A 13,476-nucleotide genomic window follows, 5' to 3' on the forward strand; every position below is an offset into this window, starting at 1 on the left:
GTGATTGCAAAGTTTCTGGTTTGAGTTTGACAAAAGGTCAAGGTTACCCACCTTGTAGCTCCTCCCCCTACCTGTCCTCATTTCTTAACCTCTCATCCCATCAAAACAATACTTGAAAAAAATACATGAAAAGAAAGAAAATAAATGAAATCTCCTTTGTTTTTTAGTAGAGTTAAAATATCTCTATAGCACTGTCGTCAACTGCTGTATAAGAATAATATATAATACAGAACTAATTCAGAATGGACCTTGCACAATAACACACTTTCATCCATGAACATGAGAACCATCCATCAGTGAGAGCCAAAACAAACACTGATGTTGTTTTTTTGTTGCCATGTTTTAAGTTGTCAACATGTCTTTCTGAGGCTGGCTTGTAAACACAGTGTGATTTTTTTTGAGGGGAGGTCATAAAAGGGGGGGGGGGGGGGGGGGGGGGGGGTTAGCTTTGCATTGTTAAAGCTGAAAATTCAGCGGGTGACTTTTTTTAAAAAAAAATTTATTTAGTGGAAAAGCATTAGTGTACGACAAACTGTCTCCCTGCATCCCCTTGTAAAACCTGAACGAGTCATCCAGTGCTTATAAATACCAGAGGAGCTGCACAGCCAAGCTAATGGGGAGGATGAAGCGCGCTGCAGGAGGCTTCGTGCACTTCATGGGTGTCTGGCGGCACTTAGTGGTGAAAGTCTGCCACTGATAGACTTCAGTGTGCAGCGCAGAGGTCAGAGACACAGGCATGCATGGCATTACTGAGTTCAAAATATCTAACCAATGTGGCACGTTGGTGCAAATATTGCAGATAATCCTGCTGCTGTTTAAAGACATGCAGCCATTGGGAAGCTTATTTACAAACACATGTAAACACTTTGGGCCGCCACTATGGCTGAGTGATGTAATGGAAACTATTAATGTGCAATCTCACCAGGAGTAGAGGGGTAAGTATAAAGCAGCAGTTGCAGAACATGATCAAAGTTTCCTCATCCAAACATGATACTGAAAACATAGGCAGACTTAGTTTAGCCGTGGCACCGTAAACACTGTGACGTTGTTGAATTTTAAATAGATGGACATGTATAATTCCTGTTCGGTCATAAAATGCATTCAGATGAAAGGAAAAGTGGCAGCAGTTTAAAAACGAACCTGAGGCACTTATTTTAGTATTTGGAAAAACTTAGGGAACGAAAAAGCAAATGCTCACATAATGGTACACACCCTTGATCTCCAGATGTTCCCATAACCATGACCATTTAGTTCCTGGTTGTTCAGTTGGTCAAACAGTCCGCTGACAATCATCTCCTTCTGCCACTGGATGGAGACCGCGCCCGTATTGAACTCGTTGAAGAACTTCATGTCCTTGGAATCAAACAAAATATCCTCGATTTCTGAGGTTTCCCTCAGCTTGTGTGCATCCTTGGCATAGACCATGTTAGGTTTTGGCACCCATGGGGCTTCCAATAGCCCGACTTCCAGACGGTGGAGATTGATGCCCTTGAAAAAGGAGTGGTTTCGTGGGTCATCCCCACTTCTAGGAGAGAAACAAACAGATGTACGGTGATGGAACAGAGATTTAGAATCATCATTCCTTTCATGTGGGAAACCATTGTTTTCACCATCCCAACACTGAAGGTTGTTAAACTAACAGTAAACTATGAATGTAAGGCTCTTCTTTAAAATAAACACCTTAAAATGCAGGTTCAGCAATCAGTTTTAGAATCGCTCACTGACTAAAGTGGCTCAAATATAAATATTTATAATTATTACCTCCATCCAACTCCTACATGAGTAACATTCTGATCATGCAAAATCCCACGCGAGACAGTGCTATTGTCAGCATGGCTGTGTTGTTGTCATGCTCAAGGCTAAAGGGCTGATGATGTAGAACAGCTGATACTCAGCTGCAGATTCTTGAGTGCGCTTTTTTATTTATTGTGCAAAAGCTGAAAGACTTTGGTGGCATGTTTGATTCATTGATCTAGACAAGGCTCTTTGCTATTACTGCGACTAATTTGTTTTGTATCAAGTATTTATTGAGTTCTACCAATGTTTTGGTGTTGAATTGTTATTATTGGTTCATTTTGTGTCAGTGTGATGGCATTAGAAATGTTTTCTTGTTTCTTTTGTTTAAAGAGATTATAAGGGGAGGCCAGACACGGAAATAAAAGATGATTCATTCATTCATTTGGCATTCCCAATACCTCAGGATAAACCTATGACTAGATGTCCGGTTCTATGTCAGCCCTCTTGGAATACCTCTTTACTAAAAGACATGGTCGGAAATTGCTTTTTAAAAATAACCCATTTAATAAAAACATATCAGTTTGAGCACAAATGGCATTGGAAATGTGCAAGAAAAAACTATGTGTTGTTACAGTGAGTGATAAAAAGTCTTGAAGAGGTCAGCAAATAAGTTTCCTCAGAGAAACACTATACAGCAGTAGAATCTTTGATAATGAGATGAGAGCTCTGTTAAAAAGCTTTTCTGAGTGTGGGGCTGTCAAAGATTTAAAATAAAAATAAAGTCAGAGGAGAAATATAGAAAAGGTGCAGAAAATTCTTAGAATCAGGACATTTCCACCCCAAGATTAAGACTCGATCCTCGTATAAATGAAAGTTACTGATAAAGTGTCTTGGCCCCTTAAAAGAGCACTTAGGTGTAACACTGTTAGGAGTAGTGAGGAGGACTTCTAACAGACTTAAGAGTTTCTCAAACTGAGGAAAAAAAATGAGACATTTCTATTAAACACTACATGAAGAGTATTCTTGAGTCATAGTTGGTCAGAACAGACAACAATGATTTGTGCAGAATTTTGAATCCATCGCTGACTTTTGCAAAGTGACACGTGCATGTTGAGTTTCTCTACGTGTGGTCAGCTCCACAGGTGCATCCAATCACTAATTAAGACTCTTTACCTGCTGATGTAACGATCAGCAGGTGAAGAAGCTGCTGCACAAGTGGGTGGGAGATTTCAAACATCTTATAGGCTCTATACTTTTAAAGTACGACTGACATATTATCACACAGATGCTGATTTCAAAGTGTTTATAATTACACAATGTCTGACTAGATTCTATGATTGACTTTTTAGCTCAATTTTTTCAATTAACCAATCACACCTTCCAAAAAAATGAACACCTCTTCACTAAGATAAAAGTTTTTATCCATTCCTTGCTCAGAGTTATTTTGAAAATGTTCCTAAATCACCCCTAGACAAAGACTCCTTGCTTGGAATTATTAAGTTAAGTTAGGAGGAGTCTCAGAATGTTTTTGAATACAGGCCCAGGTCTTTCATTGAGCATCTACCTATAAGAGGGTGCAGTGTCTGGTATGGTCAGGTCTGGTGTGACGAGACACGGCATATCATCTTGTTTCCTGTTGCTTTGATCAGATCATATTGTATAACATTATGTATCACACTGTGTATCATATCATGTCGTATTGTATTGCATCACACAGTTTTGTACTGAATCGTTACGTGTTATACAGGACAGGTGCCAAGAAGGATTTGATTGTTCTGAAGGACTGGTTTTGTGTAAACTTATCCCATCTTTCAAAGGCATACTTGAGGGAAAAACAGTTTTACTTACCGACACCCCAGGCGATGTGCCACTTTCTTCTTCAGAAAGCGGCTGATGATATCCTTGGTGGGATCGTCAAACCGTTTTTCTTCAAACTTGCACTCGTCTTCAAGTGTGCGACGAGTCACCTCCTCTTTCTGCACCTTTTCTCTGAAGTCTTTGAAAGGCAAACGGGCGGCTACCATCTCATACATGCTGCAGCCCAGAGCCCACCAGTCCACAGACATGCGGTAGTTCTCCTGCTTCAGAATCTCAGGAGCCATGTAACCAGTTGTACCAGCCTGTTGACACACAAGGGGGAGATGATTCAAAGAGACATAAGCCCTCTCCATACTGTAGTGCATGAGTTGCATCATTTTAACTATTAAGATACATAGAACTGGGTATATAACAAGACCTAACATCCATTCATAGTTATTGTGCACTGTTATACTTCACAGGGACTGTAAAAAAGTTATTAGCTAAAACATAGACTGACTATATTTAGTCATTTTTGTATAATGTAAATTTGATTAGATATTTCTCTTTCAGTTTGTGTTGACTAATGCAATGAATAAATACAATGAGAAATTAAAACAAATAGTCATCAAATGTTATTGCTTCTGTTTGTTGAATCTATATGACAACTTTTTCTTGCAGATCTGTGCAACCCAAACCCATTATTTTATTTTTTGAAAAAACAAAGAAATGTGTGAATACAAAAATACTAACAACCTCCCTAAGAAAGAGAATTAAAAATGAATGAATAAACACTTCATCTATTTTCTTTTCTCAAACACCAAACAGAGTCATCTACAGTAGTCTGGTAAATAAATACGTTTGTTTGTTTTTTTTTAAGTTAATTTTAGTTATCTACAACAGACTGTCTGGACCTACAATCCTCATGACGGGAAACAAATTACATAATGAAATGTGAAGACAAAAAAAGAGAAGTAGACATTTGGTTGAAACAGTAAGACACTGTTACACTGAAATCAATACTGCATTTACTGCCCTCAACCAGGACCATCATCTGACACATCAATGTTCACTTTGTATCCCCTCTCATGTGAGTGGAGGCCAGCTGTACATCTCCTGACCCATCTACTGGACAGACATGTTAGGGCCATACCCGGTATTAGTAAGCAAAGCTTAACCGGCTAAGGCTAACATGCTCTGGTCAACTCACTTTCATCTCTTAGCTGGTGCAGCATCCAACCAGGGGAGAGGTCAGGCACCTTTTAATAAGATTTATTTGGGTCCCACAGGTTTTTGCTCAGCCATCTGATCTATTCCTGGTAAGCTACTTGTAAAGGTGGGTCCCCAAAGAAAATGCAATTATGCAGGGTCCAGAATTTTGAGATACAGTATGTCCCATGGTGGAGGAACACATACACAGTGTAGTTACATGCACAACTTGTCTATTGAAGGTAAAAAACAAACTATGTTACCTAGAACTTAAGGTATGACAAACCACAAAGAGGCTTTGCAAAATGCAAGACTGTACAAAAGTCTGACAATGAGAATTTGTAGGTTAATCTGAGGTCGTGGCCACAACACTAACCTTCTGGCAGATCGTCTTGCTCTTTGGCAGCTCCACAGCCAATCCGAGATCTGACAGCCGACACTGTCCTTTGGCATCAAGCAGCACGTTCTCAGGCTTCATATCCCTGTACACGATGTTCATCGAGTGCAGGTGGAGAATCCCAGTGGTTATTTGGGCTGAGTAGTAAATGACACGCTCAATGCGAATACCCCGCTCCCCAAGCTCATAGATGTGGAACTTGAGGTCTCCTCCATTCATGAGATCCATGACCAGGCACAGGTGGTTCTTGCTGTCGTAAGCGTAGGCCAAGTTAACAATGAAGAGACTGTTGACCTTCTCCAGGATGTGCTTCTCCAGGAGAGCAAACCTCTCACCTCCTTTTTTCTTCAGACGCCTCTTGTCAAGCTTCTTGCAGGCATACATCTGGCCTGTGTGTTTCACCTGAATTGCACACACCTGCAAGACAGAGCAATGTTACTTTAGAATTTATATCTGTCAAACGTATGCATTGCACTCTGTCAGTATTGTTTTTTATTGGTTGATTAAGCAGTTGAAAGAGACATATACAGGTACATGTCAGTCATATACTCATCTGTGTAAGTTTCAGAGGTTAAGATTCAACATTAGGCTCCAAGAGCAGAGTTTGAATTGAGACCAAAGCTGCAAAAACACTTGCATTACACTTAGCAAAGATGCTTTAAGTGCTATTGAATTTAGCCTTTTCAGTCATGAAAGTGTGTTGTTTTAAAAGTTTCTGATGAACAATCACTTGTTGTAAGTCCATTGAGAAATATTGAATATTTATTTCCATCACAAGCTGAGTATATATTACCTACCTCACCAAAGCCTCCTCTTCCCAAAGTCCGAAACTCGTAAAAATATTTGTCACTGATTTTCTGTTTCTCGTGCTCCTTCCACTGCAAGAACCTGTAAAAATAAGGGCTTTTCAGATACTCTGAGAAAGGTCTCCCCTTTAGAAAGTCCCTCGTGGCTTCTCTCATCTGGCCCATCACCACCTCATTGAAGTTCCTGTCTGATAACTTCTTTTGTTTCTCAGCTGCCTCTCCTGTGAGGTAGGAGAGAAAACTTCTGGACCCTGGTTGAAAGAACTTAGCGAGGATGCTTTGTTTGAGCTTTTCTCTGGTTTCATCTTCAGCAAAGCTCCAGTCATTGAGCTCCTCCAGAAACTCAATGGCGGCCACATACTGGGGGCTAGAGGCCCGGATGAACTGATGGAACAAATTTCTTCCAATAGGCTGTTGCTCACAGAGGGATTCGTACTTTTGTCCCACTTCCAATCGGAGAGCAGAGGTCCTCTTTGGTTTTGGCAGTGTCATGGAGAGTCTCAGCTTCCTCAGCTCACTGTAGTCTATATGCTGAGCATTCAGGTAAGCTGTGTTGGCCACAAGGTTTTCCAGTCTCATCAGGTCGCTCTCACTGGATGAATCCTGTGAAACAGCCAACATTAAGGCAGTCATATTTGCTACTGACCACCTACAGCTCCTGCATCCAGAACATCATCTACCTTTTGTTCCGCATCTCTCTGAGCACTACAAGTCCCTCCGTTCCCAGGGATTTGTGCTTAACCAAGTGTCTGTGCACGCTTATTCGTAGACAGGACTAAGGGAAAGCAACTTATGTGGTTTGAACTTAAGAGGCTTTAGGCTCATCTATTTATAGGAGATGCAAAGTGCCTGTGTGCAGTACTGTAACAGTGCAGCCAGCATTACATGATGAGTGAGCAGATCATGACCTTAACAAGGTATAGTTGATTGTTTTGAGATAAGAGGAACCTGAGTGTTCAAAGTATGTGCAGGATGCAGAGAAGGACTGTTCACGTGTTAATTAAAGGATAAATAAAGATTCAGCAACTTTATGACTATTGCTTTCAGTTTGCAACCTTTCTGCTTATATGGCCACTCACCACACAATATTATATATTTGGAGCTATAGATGTTTTAGAGCGTTAAATTGATTCACATGAACCTCACAGTTAGCATTGCATGCAAAGAAATCATCTCTCTCCTTCCAATATTTTCTCTGTCAGAGGCAAAGACAGAAAGAGAAAAGAAAAAAAAAGAAAAGCTGTGATTGAAAATGAGCTGTTTGACTCAGGCCAGTTTGAAGTGTTGCTGTCTAACAACTCTTCTTTAATGCTAAAGAGTACCTCATCAGCCTTACGTTATCATTAACTGAAATAAACACCTCTGAAATAACTAGTCATCATCGCTGAATGAGTAGCTACCGATGAGTCAAAATGTATGTACGTTTCATTAGCAGCTAACTGTAATGACCAATGGAAGCTGCAGTGATTAGAGGGTTCATCTTTTGATCAGTCATCAGAACACGATGTGAAAAGTTATCAACCATTTGATGGTTGGATTTAAAGTTTGTCTTCACTCGCATTGGAAACTAAAAGAAATAAGTGTGAGTGAAGGTGATTTTATGAACACACACTTTAGTTTACAAGGACACATTTCATATAGTTTCAGCTGACAGGGTAGCCGTCAATGGTGCATTTACTTTTTTTCACCTAGTTACATTTATCAACAATTTGAACTGGAAAGCCACAAACAAGTGTCAACACTTTCCTTCAAAAGCAAAGACCAGATCATTATAAATAGTTGGTACTATCGTACGCTGTGATTGACATTATTGTGCTGTTAATGTTGAAATCAGAAGAAATCAGATGAAGGGAATGATTCTTGTTCACTTCCCCCACATTGGGAGGTAGTTAGAAGCTGCGACCTTCCAGTCATTAGCCTCATGACTAAGTGAATTATCCCGATCAGTCTTTACCACTTACACTATTCCCTGACGAGAGAAGAGTGTTCAGCAGTTTTCTGAAGAGAGGACACCGAGCTTTCCTGAAAAGATTCTGCAAACATATCCAACACACCAACGCTCAGGAAAAACAACTTTAATTCTGATATGACTCGATAATTGCTTTCAAGCGGCATTCTGAACAAGGGAAAGTCTTGTTTTCAATCGTCATTCATTCCATTTAAAAACAGATTTGGACAAAATAATATTTCAATACTTACTGAAGAAAAAAAAAATCTGTTAGCAACTACACACATTTCTTTATTTTTAAAAAAGACAGCCACATATTCATATGTGCTTAACAGCACCACAGACAAAGCTCACAAGACCAAACACTGCAACAAAGTTCATCCTTCTCTTTGACTCTCGATGCCTTCCAGCCTCACCAAACTATCCGTTTACAACTGGTCTGCACTGCCTTTATTGTTGTCCATTGTCCTCCTTTGACCACCAGGACTACTGGAACATGCAATCATAAATAGGAGGACTGTTGTCATCGTCCAAGTTGTTACACACACTGTAGTGATCACTGTCAAGTCCGTCATCACTTTTAGGTGAATACAGCATGGAGTCGATGTTCATTTGCCGATTCTCTGAACCACCCAGTCCTGCTGGCAGAGGGGACAGCGATTGTTCTGCTTCACCCAAAGAGACATGCAGCAGTTGTGGAAAGAGTGGTTGCATTCTCCCCAAACAACTGTGAAAAAGATGCAGATAAAGAAACACAGTGTGAGACAACAAATTACTGCAGGGATGAGATGAGGTTAATGCATTATGACAGTACGTCTAAATAGCTTAAATGATGATTATTTCATCACGACACTCAGATCAATAAATCAATTGCTTTCCGAATTTCCCGAGGTAAAGACTGAAGCTCAGGAGTGATCTTTTTTTTTGCAGTCCGAAAGCTCTGGAACGACTTGCCTCTTCATATTCATCTGTCCCCCCCCAAACTGCCTGTTTTTAAATCGAACCTCAAAACCACATCTTACGCATTTGCTTTTGGCTCTGCATGGGAGTCGGCTGTTATCCCTTTTCCCCTTCCTATTTGTCTAATAAGAAGAACACATTAGACTTTTTTTTTATCGTGCCTTCCTAAATTCCTAAAGACGATTAACAAGGAAGATGAAAAATATACAACAAAGAAATAATGTAGAAGGAGGATGAACGTTGAGATTGTTAGTGGTTGTAGGCAGTGTTACTGAGGTCCTGGAGGTGGGAGCGGCAAGGGAGGAGGTCCTGTCCTCTCAAGACTGATCGTTTGTCCTGCAGGAGATTGGACAGGGGGGGTTTGGGGACGGGAGGTTTGCATCAGCAGACCTGAGAGTGCCGGTGGAGGAGCTCAGACCGGTAGGAGGGGAGGGCAAGGTTATGGAAGGCTTTGTGGATGAGGAGTGTGAAGATGGACATGAAGAAATGGGGTGACATGGTCTCGGGTGCGGGAGCGTGTGAGAAGATGAGCAGCAGCGTTTCCTGAGTGTTTTGGATAATGAACACTTCTTACTCGTCATGTCAGTGTTTCTACATTGGTGTGTTTTTAAGTGTGATTGAATAGCACTATGTTCAACTGTTTGCTGTTTCTGTATCAGGGATTTTTATTATTTCAAACAAGCACAATCCTTGGCATCTATGACATGTCAAAATGTATGCTTAATGGTTTTAAGCCATGATAAATAAACAGGCTCATGCAAGGAATTTTGACTGTACAGTAATTTAACTAGATGAAACAGATGTCTATAATTACAAAAGTTAATGTAGAGAAAGTAATTAAGTTAGGCATTCAAACGAAAAGACACGTTAGTCATATGACATAAATAATCGATCTGAAATGATTGACATCTTCTGATGTGATCATCTGACTGTGACGGTGTTAAGTGTTTGACAGCACTGACTAACAAGCTTACTAATGTAGGATAAACATGATATGTGGTATTGGTCAAACTGTGCCTGCTATCAGCTGTAATGTGTTTCTTCTCACCAACACAGTCCTCTTGTTTGTTTTCCGCCTGACATCGGAGACAAGCGTCTGTAAATCAAGAAAAGATGTTACAGGAGCACTGTGCAGGAGATTTAGGCCAGTCATGGTGTTATTGGCTGCGTTAGTCATGGTGTTATTGGCTGCGTTAGCCGGTGTGTGAGCTAACGCACTCAGCTCCCCGGACTCACCCATGACTTGAACCCGACAAATGGCACAAGTGTCACACTCCACGTCCCAGCTCCACATGGCCACAGCGTTCCACTTCTTCAGGGAAAACATTTTGTCCCCGCTGGACTTTGAGCCTGAGGAAGTGTTGTGAGAGAGAGAGACTAAACCCGGCTCGTCACCGTCATCCATCTCTGCTGCACAGGGTCGGAGCTAATGTTAGCCAGACGAGCTAAGCTAAACAAAATGGATGAACTGGCTAAGCGATGCTAATGCTAAATGTTTTTAACAAGCGTCGTGTCTCAATACCGACAAAGGAGGGCGCTGTTTCCCAATTTTTGTGTGTGAAATCATAGACCATCATAGAATAAATGTGATTATTTTATAAATGAATAAAGGTTGCATTCTTCCAAATAAAGAACCCAATCATGCACTAACACGGGCGGCAGTGGCTCAGTTGGGAACTAAAAGAAGGCCTATAGATTGTTCTTCTTTAAAATGTTAAAGTAGGCCTGGGCCAAATAAACAAATAAACAATCAGTGAAACATATCAATATTTTTTGAATCATTGTAAAATTATAGAAAAAATACCAAATGCTTATGTTCGTTTCCATGTATATATATATATATATATATATATATATATATATATATATATATATATATATATATATATATATATATATATAATGCAATATATATATAACATAATATATATATAATGCAAGGTTTTACTTGTCAAATTAAGCCAAACTATATGATCATGTTAAGCTAAATGGTTGTGATTAATCATTTCATATTACTGGTTGGCAGCCCTACAATAAAAAAAGATGTATGTAGGGCATTACTCCAAAATTGTATTTTAATTACCACACAAACGTTTCCAGTGTAACAGGCAATTTTCTAAAATAAATGTTTTAAAAATACTCAGGAAGTACTATTTTCTAATTGTCTAAGTACTCGTCCGTCCCAGCAGAGGGAGTCTCCACCTTACATCTTTAAATACCGAAGTATGAGTCAATGGGCTCATCTAACTCGAGGTACAGAATAGTACACAAATAACAAAATGGTCTTACAGCAGGTAAAGAAACTGTGATCAGTTCACAGTTTATCAGAGAACAGATGCCCTCATTCTTACGCATTTAGCTGTCCTACATCTCGTGAAAACACTGGCAAACCATTGCTCATTTAGTATCTTTATTATTTAGTATCTGCCTGTACTTGCACATAGCGCTATAGTACTATAGTTTACACCTGTTCACTACTGAATATCTGTTTGCATCTTTAGGTTCGATCACTGTTCACTTATACCTTCTTTTGTATCTAACACTGTAATTTTGTATTTTAACTTTGTATTTACATCTCGACACATTATCTTTTGTTGACACTTTATCTTTGGTTACATTTTTAATATAGCTGCACTGGAGACACATAAAGTGTATTAAATTAGAATTGAATTCTTCTCCTTTGTCAAAATCATGAGCCTTCTTCCATTCACATTAAAAAAAAGATTTTATTTCAATACATGTTTCCTGTTTCATTCAGTTCTATCCAGGTTTTTTTTTTTTAATATATAATTCTTTTCAAAAATTGTTCATACTGAGAGTGGCCTCTAATGTGCTTACAAGACTTAAGGGTTTTATTTTATGCTATTGGTCAGATTTGTAAGATAATCCGAATAAAGCACAGACAAAATGTATGTGGGAACTTTTTGATTTACAAATTAAGTTTCACATATTTACAAGTTTTTTAAAAAAAATCGTATTTTTTATCTTTTTTTTCACATCCTGAAACGTCAGGAGCGTTTTGACAGCAGTTGAATCTTACGTTTCCGACCGTCCATAAACACAGCATAAGATCTCCACGCACTTCACTGAAGTGCGCCTTCATCCACGCGCGCATGCAGTATTCGTAGAAACCTGTGATAAACAGCTGCGAGGGAAACTTTGTCAACCTAAACAAAAACAATAACTGGTTCCAGACTTGAAACTGTCCAACTCTAGAAATTGGTGTTTTGGATTTGCCATGACTGCAAGGATTCAGGGAGCAGCCGGCCAGGACAAACCTGGACCAAAGACCAGTGAAACAGGTAAATTATACTGGGAGCAGGGATGTTTTTTGTTTGTTTGTTTGTTTGTTTTTTGGAGACAATATACCTGGATTAATCTTAAAAATGTAGACCTATAAGTAAGTGAGGCTTCCGTTAATATGAAATATGAATGTGTTAGTAAATAATGATTATAGGCGAATAGAGTTGAACATATTTGAGTTTTAATGTACAACATTCTCCACATGGTCCAGCACAGGCGGGATGTGTCTGCTGCTCATGCTGTTTATTTTCTTAAAATCACAGTTTAATCCAGTTTCAGGGGATGTGAGAGCTGCATTTACAGAAGCTTTCTTACTGAATTGAATTAATATATACATTTTCTACCATTAACAATTTAGAGGGAATAAATGTGTCATGGGACATTTGTCATGTGTACTTTTTATTTGAAAGACTAGAAACTTTTGTTGACATATATTGTGGGTTTAGATTTAATATCACTAAATGATGGTTTAAAGCTAAAGGTTATTTCCAGTCAATGCGAGAGCAATGCAACCAATTCATTTTATTAGAAGGAATCTGTACAAGATGGAGACATCGAGTTGGGATCATTGTTTTTCAAATGAAATTAGGCACAGTTAAATTAAATCAGTTTAAATTAGGTCTATTTTTTTTTGACTCAGGCAGGCAGGCAGGCAGGCAGCTGGCGAGGAGGTCTGATCAAGCAAGCAAGTGGTCTTGTGTTTTTCTTTGTCCTGCTCTGTGTCATATAACACTATGATGTCAGGACTGACCAAATAACTTGATGCTTTCTCTCTTCTCTTTTTGCTGCAGAGATGAGGGTGCGGGCCAGGAGAGCTCTGTGTTTGGTATTGGGAATGTTAAGTCTGTCCCTGCTGCTGGTGGTGCTGGGAGTCTACACAACAACCAGAACAGAGAGCCTGAATGTAACTGGCTACACCTCTGGAGTCATTGTAAGTTGTTTATTTGACCCTTGATATTCCACTTAATGGCCATCTTCTGAGTGAGTGAAGGCAAAGCGACATATAGATGGGATTAGAAAAACAAAAATCAGAAATGTAGCTTGCAGCTATTAAGACATCAGCTGGAAGTTTGAAATCAAATAGTCCTCCAGCATGTGATATCTATTATAAAGATGATAGTCTTTAGTCTCACTCCTTCTGCCAAAAGTTTTGCTTTACCTAAAAAATATCTGATGTGCAGGACTTGAAATTGATGACTGGAGTTTCTTTGTAGCAGTCCTGAACCTTTCATTCAGTGTTTAGACTGAAAACTGGAGTCAGAGTGAAGATAATGGGTCTTATGGAAGTGCTGTCAAATTTTATGCATGGAAATCAGTTC

The 13,476-nt window shown here is 39.4% G+C and overlaps 3 protein-coding genes across 3 annotated transcripts in view; 1 reads left to right on the top strand and 2 right to left on the bottom strand.

Moving 5' to 3' along the window:
• Nucleotides 1-504: 504 nt before the first annotated feature.
• On the bottom strand, nt 505-8,040 carry LOC306830157 (rhodopsin kinase grk7-b-like). Its single transcript, XM_079353434.1, has 5 exons — nt 7,908-8,040; nt 5,938-6,549; nt 5,120-5,557; nt 3,586-3,857; nt 505-1,525 (listed from the first exon to the last, which is right to left on the bottom strand). The coding sequence occupies exons 2-5, from the start codon at nt 6,523-6,525 to the stop codon at nt 1,195-1,197; spliced, it is 1,629 nt and encodes a 542-aa protein (XP_079209560.1). The 5' UTR covers nt 6,526-6,549; nt 7,908-8,040; the 3' UTR covers nt 505-1,194.
• A 124-nt stretch (nt 8,041-8,164) lies between these two features.
• Nucleotides 8,165-10,509, bottom strand: rnf7 (ring finger protein 7). Its single transcript, XM_079353435.1, has 3 exons — nt 10,091-10,509; nt 9,903-9,950; nt 8,165-8,621 (listed from the first exon to the last, which is right to left on the bottom strand). The coding sequence occupies exons 1-3, from the start codon at nt 10,257-10,259 to the stop codon at nt 8,503-8,505; spliced, it is 336 nt and encodes a 111-aa protein (XP_079209561.1). The 5' UTR covers nt 10,260-10,509; the 3' UTR covers nt 8,165-8,502.
• A 484-nt stretch (nt 10,510-10,993) lies between these two features.
• The window catches only part of LOC306830005 (transmembrane protein 255B), a 12,586-nt gene continuing 10,103 nt past the window's right edge, over nt 10,994-13,476 (top strand). The window contains exons 1-3 of the mRNA XM_079353221.1: nt 10,994-11,107; nt 12,049-12,156; nt 12,949-13,088. Coding sequence (XP_079209347.1) covers nt 11,080-11,107; nt 12,049-12,156; nt 12,949-13,088 — 276 coding nt within the window. The 5' untranslated portion in view covers nt 10,994-11,079. The remainder of the gene's footprint in view (nt 11,108-12,048; nt 12,157-12,948; nt 13,089-13,476) is intronic.

The sequence above is a fragment of the Symphodus melops genome (genome assembly GCF_947650265.1).
Source record: "Symphodus melops genome assembly, chromosome: 10".
Taxonomy (NCBI): Eukaryota; Metazoa; Chordata; class Actinopteri; order Labriformes; family Labridae; genus Symphodus; species Symphodus melops.